This window comes from Microtus pennsylvanicus, chromosome 5, assembly GCF_037038515.1.
Source record: "Microtus pennsylvanicus isolate mMicPen1 chromosome 5, mMicPen1.hap1, whole genome shotgun sequence".
Taxonomy (NCBI): domain Eukaryota; kingdom Metazoa; phylum Chordata; class Mammalia; order Rodentia; family Cricetidae; genus Microtus; species Microtus pennsylvanicus.
The window spans coordinates 124,874,152-124,883,398 of NC_134583.1; the positions used below are offsets into that span (position 1 = coordinate 124,874,152).

General features: G+C 58.4%; 1 protein-coding gene across 2 annotated transcripts; it reads left to right on the plus strand.

Annotated features, from left to right (window-relative positions):
* Nucleotides 1-2,089: 2,089 nt before the first annotated feature.
* On the plus strand, nucleotides 2,090-9,220 carry Nfkb2 (nuclear factor kappa B subunit 2). Of its 2 annotated transcripts, none has more exons than XM_075974270.1 (23): nucleotides 2,090-2,190; nucleotides 3,264-3,358; nucleotides 3,593-3,674; nucleotides 3,788-3,828; nucleotides 4,039-4,137; nucleotides 4,218-4,369; nucleotides 4,564-4,670; nucleotides 4,756-4,914; nucleotides 5,137-5,241; nucleotides 5,381-5,466; nucleotides 5,555-5,693; nucleotides 5,832-5,957; nucleotides 6,067-6,273; nucleotides 6,356-6,497; nucleotides 6,854-6,968; nucleotides 7,060-7,273; nucleotides 7,395-7,564; nucleotides 7,683-7,785; nucleotides 7,894-8,045; nucleotides 8,189-8,258; nucleotides 8,459-8,631; nucleotides 8,758-8,869; nucleotides 8,949-9,220. In XM_075974270.1, the coding sequence occupies exons 2-23, from the start codon at nucleotides 3,338-3,340 to the stop codon at nucleotides 9,071-9,073; spliced, it is 2,700 nt and encodes an 899-aa protein (XP_075830385.1). In that variant the 5' UTR covers nucleotides 2,090-2,190; nucleotides 3,264-3,337; the 3' UTR covers nucleotides 9,074-9,220. The 2 variants fall into 2 exon arrangements, with proteins under 2 accessions (XP_075830385.1, XP_075830387.1); XM_075974272.1 differs by lacking the exon at nucleotides 2,090-2,190 and adding an exon at nucleotides 2,484-2,566.
* Nucleotides 9,221-9,247: the final 27 nt, after the last annotated feature.

A 9,247-nucleotide genomic window follows, 5' to 3' on the forward strand; every position in this document is an offset into this window, starting at 1 on the left:
AAAGAAAGAAGAAAGAAAGAAAGAAAGAAAGAAAGAAAGAAAGAAAGAAAGAAGAAAGTGGAATGACAATGACATACAGCCAGGCTGTGGTGGTGCACATCTTTAATCCCAGTACTCGGGAAGTAGAAGCTAGCGGATCTCTGTGAGTTCAAGGCCAGCCTGGCCTACTGAGTGAGTTCCAGAACAATCAAGGTTACACAGAGAAACCCTGTCTCAGGAAAAAAAAAACTGGTCTACTCTCTCTCCTTCCTAGCTGTGTTTGGTTGTTAAGCCTCTCTGAGCCTTAGCTTCATCCACAGGGCAAGTGGATACAGGTTGGCACCCTGATCTGAAATGGATAGTTCCGTCTATTCAGTGACGCCCAATCTGTAGTCTATGCAAATATCCTAAAAATTAAAAAAAAATTCTGAAATGCTTCCTGTCTTAAGGGTTTAGTATAAGGGTAGGGCAGGTAAGAATTAGTACCGCTCCTTTCCTAGTACAAGTCTATAATCATGTCCTAAAGATTAGGGCAAGTCGTAGGCGGGCCCTGCAAGAGCCTGTGCTCCAGGAATGGAGATGCTGCTTTGTACACAGCTCCTACAGGGAAAGTCGACAACCAGAGGTCCAGACACAGAGTCCATGCTTCAAATGCTTGTCCTGTGTCAGCAAGCATGTTCAAGAAGTCATCAAGTGTGAAAGTTCATTTTCAGGGTGGCTTTTTTATTTTATTTATTTGGGGGGAGGGTCTGAGGCAGGGTTTCTCCATGTAACAGCTCTGGCTGTCCTAAAACTTGTTTTGTAGACCAGGCTGGCCTCGAACTCAGAGATTGCTTGCCTCTGCCTCCTGAAGGCTGGGATTACCCTCACCACCCGGCCTTCAGGGTGACTTTTTCTTTTTTTGGTTTATTTGAGACAGGGTTTCTCTGTGGCTTTGGAGCCTGTCCTGGAACTAGCTCTGTAGACCAGGCTGGTCTCGAACTCACAGAGATCCACCTGCCTCTGCCTCCCGACTTTTAAAATAGATTTTTTTTTATTTGTGATTATGTGGGGTTTGGGGGGTAGGGGAATGTGAACATGAATTCAGTACTCTCAGAGACCGGGAGATAGCCATGGGACCCGATGTTGTTGATGTTTCCGATACTTGTGAGCTGTCCCAAGTGGGAACAGAACTGCTGAGCTGCCTCCCCAGCCTCCCGCCACCTTTTACGATGGTAGCTCGACCTCGTTCATGCAAAGCACACCACCGAGCAATATCCACAAACCAAGAGACCGTTTTTTCTGCACTGGAGGAAGTTTGAAATATTCTACTTTGGACACCTTTGTGTGCATGTTGTTGAGATAGGGTAGCTTTAAACTGGGGAATCCTCCTGTCTTGGTCTCATGAAAGCTGGGACTGGAGGTGTGCATCAAGCACATCCAGTTGGTCTCCCAATTCTAATAGTCCAGACGTCTGTGGTGGATGAACGAGGCCTGAGACTCCCAGTCAAACATACCCTTTTTTTTTTCTCCCAGCGCACCGTTCCTCCAACAGGTCATCCTGAAAGCCTGTGTGCTTGCAAACCTGCCTCTTACAACATGAGTTGTAAGTCCAGAGAGTCTCCTCCAGAGGCCACGAAACTGAGACAGTTGACCCAAAGTTTCCGTGCAGATCCAGAACGGCCACTAGATGGCGATCTGGAGCTGACCGCAAGATCAGCCTCGGTCCACTTCCTTTAACTTCTCAGCACCGAGGTCCCTGTCCCGGAGGCTGGTCCCTGTGTCGGGGCTGGCCCGTTTCCCCAGGGGTTCCCCAGTTTCAGAAACAGCCAAGAACTAGGCGCAGCAAGAGCCGAGGGGCCCCGTGGGCCAGGTCTGGGGCAAGCCTGCGAGGGTGCAGAGATCCAAGCCCCGCACTGCGCTGGCTTCGCTGTCCCGCCTCTCCGGTCCGCAGCAGAACCGGCGCTGGGTGACACCCGGCAACAAGCCCCCGGCGAGCCTTCCCCGTAAGGGGCGCGCCTGCGTCGCTCCGGATTGGCTACAAAAGTCCCGGAGTTAAACTTTCAGCCAATAAAAAAGGGGCATGAGGAGTGACGCACGGGAACGTCACGGGAATTCCCCCCCTCGGGGGGCCGAAAGGGGCTTTCCCGGCTGGAGCCCAGCGCTGTAGAGCAGCGGCTACCGGTCCAGGGCAGGGCTCGGAAAGAAGTCGGAACCAGAGCCGCCACCACGGTGAGTGGCCGGGTTCACCTGAGTGACCGAGGAATGGAGAGGGAGGGAGGGACGGAGGGAGGGAGGGAGGAGGACTTTAGGGCACAGTCTGGGGCTGGACACCACCTCTGGAGAGCGCGCACTCGAACAGGACACCCTGGCACACATCGCCACGTACGCCTGCCCTCACGCTGGCCTGCGCACGCCGGGCTGGGTGTCAGCCCCGCACACACGCGCGCGGACAGAAGTTCACTGGGCACCGACATCCAGACGTGCACCGCCTGCCCACACTGACCAGAACTCACCTGTGCGGACGGATGCGCACCTGCACGTGCCTGCTGCCACCGCCCGCACTCACCACGCACACCAGACATTAGGGCTGAAACGCCAAGTCCCGGTAACGGACACCCGCGTGTTACAAATGGTTGTGGGGCTGGGGTCTCAGGGGCCGGTGGCCCGGAGCAGGTGCAGCGGGAGAATCTGGGATGCCAAGATGTCCCGGAGTCGCTAGAGACCGTGGAGGGGGAAACTCCTTTCCCCACCCTGCGGCTCGTATCGCTTCTCTGGGCAGAACCCCGGGGGCCCCACTGGAAGAGCCCCCGCCTACGGGCCATTCGGAAAAGAGGCCTCCGACGGCAGGAATGTCCCCACAAAAGCCCCCGGGTGAATCAGCCGTGTCCTCCACGCTGGCCGAAAATCCCAAGGTTGCTCCAGGCCGCGGAGTGGGGGCGAGGCGGACTAGGCCCCGGCTAAGCCCCGGGGGCTGCAGCCGCTAGCTGCGGGGGAACCAGGAACTGCCAGGGCCTCCCGCCCCTCCCGCCGCGGGGGCGGGGCCCCGGCGTCATTTCCAGGCCCGCCCCCTCCGGCTCCTCCTCCCCCTGGTATTTTCGGGACTTTCCTAAGCAGCACTAACTTTCTGCCCCTTCCCCGGCCCGGCCCCGCTCGGGATCTCGACCTCCACCGGATTTTATCCGCCACGCCCGGCCGGCCGGCCGGAGGAGATCAGACCCTCCCCCAAATCTGGGACCCCTCTCCTGCCCACTCCTATCCTGACCTCTCCTCCCTACCCCCTCCCGTGTCTCTCTTCACTTTAGGCGGGCGTCTGAAACTCTGGGAAGCCGAACAAGGGCCCGAAGCCGCCAGCCACAGTCGGGCCTAGCCCAGAGACATGGACAGTTGCTACGGCCCAGTGAGTCACACTGCCTGGCCCTGAAGCCAACTTGTGCCCCTGTGTCTGCTTGTCTACCGAAGGCTCCCCCCCCCACACACACACTCCTCCGCTTCTGCATGTCTTCAGATTGTCTCAGTCTGTCTGTCTGTCCTGTCTGCAAACTTTGCCCAGAAAGGAGCTTCCTCATGGCTTGAGGAGGAGCCAGGAGGAGGAAGGCTCGGTTTCAGCCTCCACCTTCTCTGTCTGGAACAGGGTGTGGATGGCATCCCCGACTATGATGATTTTGAATTCAGCCCCTCCATTGTGGAGCCCAAGGATCCAGCCCCAGAGACAGGTCAGTGAGCCCTTAGCTTCAGGTGTCCCAGAACCTGGAGGAGAGTGAGTGTGTACCCTCTGCCAGGGGGTGGACTTGGGGAGCCTGGCTAAGTGAGGCCCCTCTCCTTCCAGCTGATGGCCCCTATCTGGTGATTGTGGAGCAGCCCAAGCAGGTGAGTGAGCCAGAGGTGTGCGATGGCTTGGGCTTTGGGGACAAGTGGGGTAGCCAGCGTGATTGGATGGTTGGTTGCTGCTGGTCTGTTGGGCAGGAGGTGTCCAGGAGACACACTATTGGTCACGTGGTCAGTGATGGCCAGTGGTTGCCTTGTGTGTGTATGTGGGGGGGTCTCCTGACCTCATTGTCTCTGTCATGGAACCATCAGCGAGGCTTCAGATTTCGATATGGATGTGAAGGCCCCTCCCACGGAGGCCTCCCAGGTGCCTCCAGTGAAAAGGGCCGCAAGACCTATCCTACTGTCAAGGTGAGCTCAGATGATAATGGGGGGTAGGCTAGGGGACGGTGTGTCCAGGGCCACGACTGACAGTCCTTTGTCCTTCTCAGATCTGTAACTATGAGGGACCGGCCAAGATCGAAGTGGACCTGGTAACACACAGTGACCCACCTCGTGCGCACGCCCACAGCCTGGTGGGCAAGCAGTGCTCAGAGCTGGGGGTCTGTGCTGTGTCTGTAGGACCCAAGGACATGACTGCTCAGTAGGTGGTCCCCGTTCCTGGCCCCCTGGGGATGCTCCTTGCCTGCCAGTCCTAGGTCCCAGCCCGCCTGTGTGGCTGTCATACAAAGGGGAGAGAACCCCGGAGGACAAAGCCAAGCTGAACCTGGCAGTGGGGATGCTGCCTCGGGAAAGAGCTCCAAGGACAAAGCCCTGACTCCTCCTTCTCCTCCCCAGATTTAATAATCTGGGGGTCCTGCATGTGACCAAGAAGAACATGATGGAGATCATGATCCAGAAACTTCAAAGGCAGAGGCTTCGCTCCAAGCCCCAGGGCCTTACAGGTACGGCGGCGACACAGGGCTGTCAGGGAGCTGCTTCCAGAGCAGCGGGGCAAGCCCAGGGCTCACACCCAGGCTGTCCACACAGAGGCTGAGCGGCGGGAGCTAGAGCAGGAGGCCAAGGAACTGAAAAAAGTGATGGATCTGAGTATTGTCCGGCTGCGCTTCTCTGCTTTCCTTCGCGCTAGCGATGGCTCCTTCACTTTGCCTCTGAAGCCCGTTATCTCCCAGCCCATCCATGACAGCAGTGAGTATCCTCGAAGGTGCCCAGTGGGAGCGCCCAGAGGAGCGCCTGGGATAGATACCTCCAGTCTATGAAGTTTGAGCCTGGCCCTGCCACGTGTGAGATGAGCGGTCTGAAGCAAGTCTGAGTGTTGGTGAATGAGAATATTGCGTTTTCTGAAGTGTCAAATGACCACCGAGACCCCAGATCCATCAGTGTGGCCCTAACCCATCTCCCATCCTACAGAGTCTCCAGGGGCCTCAAACCTGAAGATTTCCCGGATGGACAAAACAGCCGGTTCTGTGCGCGGTGGTGACGAAGTTTATTTGCTTTGTGATAAGGTGCAGAAAGGTGAGGCCGGAGACCTTGCTGGGAACTGAAAACGGGTGTTACAAGGCTGAGGGGTGGGGCGGCGGGGGCGGGGCAACTCCAGGATAAATGCACCGGCCTGCAGGTTCTCCCTAAGGCTCAGCTTCACTTTCCTCTATAGATGACATTGAGGTTCGGTTCTACGAGGATGACGAGAACGGATGGCAAGCCTTTGGGGACTTCTCTCCCACAGACGTTCATAAACAGGTACTGAAGGACTAGGGCCTGACCTGGAGGCCGAACTGGGCAAAGATCTCATTGACAGCTAAGCTCTCTCTCCCACCCTTCACCCCAGTATGCCATCGTGTTCCGAACACCGCCCTATCACAAGATGAAGATAGAGAGGCCTGTAACGGTGTTCCTGCAGCTAAAACGCAAACGTGGCGGGGACGTCTCCGACTCCAAACAGTTCACCTATTACCCTCTGGTGGAAGGTAGGGCCGGCCTTCAGGATTCCCAGGGGCTGCGGGGAGCAAGGTTGGCCTCCAGGCGCCCTAGAGGTGGCTGCTGTTTGGGGGACTTGAAGGCTACCCATGTATTGGATTTAACACCCCGTTTCTTGTTTCCCCTAGACAAGGAGGAAGTGCAGCGGAAGCGGAGGAAGGCCTTGCCCACCTTCTCCCAGCCCTTCGGGGGCGGATCTCACATGGGTGGGGGCTCTGGGGGCTCCGCTGGGGGTTATGGAGGAGCTGGAGGAGGTGAGCGGGTGCCAGTGGCCGGGAGAGGGGTGGAGGAGATAAGGGGAAGTTGGAAGAGAAATCTGGGAAAGTCCTGGCTGGCACCTCACAGCTTTGCCCATGCCCACAGGTGGTAGCCTCGGCTTTTTCCCCTCTTTGGCCTACAACCCCTACCAGTCCGGCGCGGCCCCAATGGGCGGCTACTTGGGTGGAGGGGGCGGAGCACAGATGGCCGGCTCTGGGCGGGGCGTGGATGCTGGGGAGGTGGCGGAAGAGCCGAAGGCGCCCCCTGAGGTCCCCCAGGGCGAATCGCAGGCCCTGGAGGCGCTGCAGCAAGGTATGTCTTAGGAATACTGGGAGGGGGGGGGGGGCGCAGGGCTGGGGACCTGGCCCGCACCCACGCGCCCTGTCGTCTCCAGCTCGCGAGTACAACGCGCGCCTGTTCGGTCTGGCGCTGCGCAGCGCCCGAGCGTTGCTGGACTACGGCGTCACCGCGGACGCGCGCGCTCTGCTGGCCGGACAGCGCCACCTGCTGACGGCCCAGGACGAGAACGGAGACACGTAAGCGGCCGGAGGGCCAGCGGCCTAGGGACATCCAGAGGGGTCTGTCTTCTAGTACCAAGTCTAGAGGTTGGGGCAGTAGAGGAAACTGCAAAGAGCCAAACCCTAGAGTCGGACAGATCTGGCCTCAAGTCCTCACTGTTTTCTAGTTGTGTTCATGAAATTTACTCTTCCCAGCCTTGAATTTTGTTAGCTGTGAAAGGGGCACAGTAGCAGGGTGACAAAGGATTAAGATGGTGACGTTCAGGGTTCACCAGGCCCCAGTGACAGAGACCACGGAGATGTGGATTTTGAGAACAGATGATGCTCTGGGTGGCTGGGTTTCCCAGACCAAAGTCTCACTCTCCCATCCCCAGGCCGCTGCACCTGGCCATTATCCACGGGCAGACTGGTGTCATTGAGCAGATAGCCCATGTCATCTACCATGCCCAGTACCTTGGGGTCATCAACCTCACTAACCACCTGCACCAGGTAAGGGGGAAGCCTCTAGTGAGGGGCGAGGGGTTGAAGGCAGGGAGCCCTACGCTGGAGTGAGCTCGGCTCACTCTGCCTTCCTCCCCAGACACCTCTGCACCTAGCAGTAATCACTGGGCAGACAAGGGTGGTGAGCTTCCTGCTGCAGGTGGGTGCAGACCCCACACTGCTGGACCGGCATGGAGACTCAGCTGTGCACCTGGCTCTCCGGGCAGGTGCTGAAGCCCCAGACCTGTTGCGGGCACTGTTACATAGTGGGACCCGCGCTGTGCCCCAAATATTGCACATGCCTGATTTCGCGGGTTAGTTTCCCATCTCCTCCAGTCTTGGGGACAAGGGTGGGGACCAAGAAGGGTGTGTGACTAGTAGACATGAGTAGGGGCCACTTTGGGGGTCACAGCTGCTGAGTGTGCTGTTCTCTAGGACTGTATCCAGTACACCTGGCAGTTCACGCCCGGAGCCCCGAGTGCCTGGACTTGCTAGTTGACAGTGGAGCCGAAGTGGAGGCAGCAGAGAGGCAAGGAGGCAGAACACCCCTGCATCTAGCCACAGAGATGGAGGAGCTGGGGTTGGTCACCCATCTGGTTACCAAGGTGGGAATGAAGACTGTGGAAGGGAGGGGAGGATTCTGGGAGGACCAGGAGTGGTGAAGAGGTTTGTGGGAAGGCTTGGCTACTTGGGCCATGCTGGTCACTCCTTGCCACCCCACAGCTCCATGCCAATGTGAACGCCCGGACATTTGCTGGAAACACACCCCTCCACCTGGCAGCTGGACTCGGATCCCCAACCCTCACTCGCCTTCTCCTAAAGGCTGGTGAGTGAGAACAGAGCGGGAAAGAGAAAGGGGACCCTCCCAGCCATTGTTCTGTCCTCAGTGTGGGGCCTTCCACTGGTCTCTTCTGATGACTGGCTCCTCCTCCAGGTGCTGACATCCATGCAGAGAATGAGGAGCCTCTGTACCCTCCGTCCTCACCCCCTACCTCTGGGAGTGACTCTGATTCTGAGGAGCCTGAGAGGGACACCCAAAGAAACTTCCGGGGTCACACACCTCTTGACCTCACTTGCAGCATCAAGGTGAGGCCATCCTGGCAATAGAAATGCCAGGGGCACTGGGTACCTCCTGGGCCTGGGGATGTGGACCAGATCATAGACTTAGGGAGAGCTGGCTTAAGGTCTGGGATGACAGGCGACACTGTCCCCCCCCCCCCCCCCCCCAGGTGAAGACTCTGCTGCTAAATGCTGCTCAGAACACCATGGAGCCGCCCCTGGCCCCACCCAGCCCTGCAGGTGAGACTGGTGGGCATTTCCAGTCTCAGGTGCCTCCTCCCAGAGGTGATCTCCCTCAGGACGTTGGCGAGGGTTCTCGCCATCCATGCCCCGTCCATGTCTGCCCTGTCTGTCAGGTTACCAGGGACAAAAGCTATGTCCAAGTACGTGTTCCTGCCCTCCTCTGGAGCTACCTCACAGATGTGCATTTGTCTCCGCAGGGCCAGGGCTGTCACTGGGAGATGCAACCCTGCAGAACCTGGAGCAGCTGCTAGACGGGCCGGAAGCCCAGGGCAGCTGGGCAGAACTGGCAGAGCGACTGGGGCTGCGAAGTCTGGTGGATACATACAGGAGGACCCCCTCGCCCAGTGGCAGCCTCCTGCGTAGTTACAAGGTGGGGTGGCCCGTACCTGCCCAGCGTCTTACCCATCTCAGAGTCTCCTCTCCCCCCCACCCCCCGGGACTTTCTACCCCACACCCTGGATATCACTCAGACCTCCTGTCTCCTCCTCCTCTTCAGCTGGCTGGCGGGGACTTGGTGGGTCTGCTGGAGGCCTTGAAGGACATGGGTCTGCACGAGGGAGTGAGACTGCTGAGCGGTCCTGAGACCCGAGACAAGCTGCCCAGCACAGGTGAAGTAGGACCAGCTTGGAGCGTGCGTCTGGGCTGAGGGTGGGAGGCCCGAGGTTTGACTCCCTCCTGTTCCCCCAGCGGAGGCAAAAGAAGACAGTGCCTACGGGAGCCAGTCGGTGGAGCAGGAGGCAGAGAAGCTGTGTCCACCCCCAGAGCCGCCAGGAGGCCTCTGCCACGGGCACCCCCAGCCCCAGGTGCACTGACTGCTGCCTGGCTAACTTCCTCCACCTGCACCCTCTGTACAGCATCCCTGCCTAGTCGAGATCTTATTTAACACCTCAAGCCCACAGCTCAGTGGGCCGAATAAAGGATTCCTATGGGAACGGGGAGGCCCTTTCCCAACTTGGCAACCCCAATGTGACGGCCATCCCTGTCCC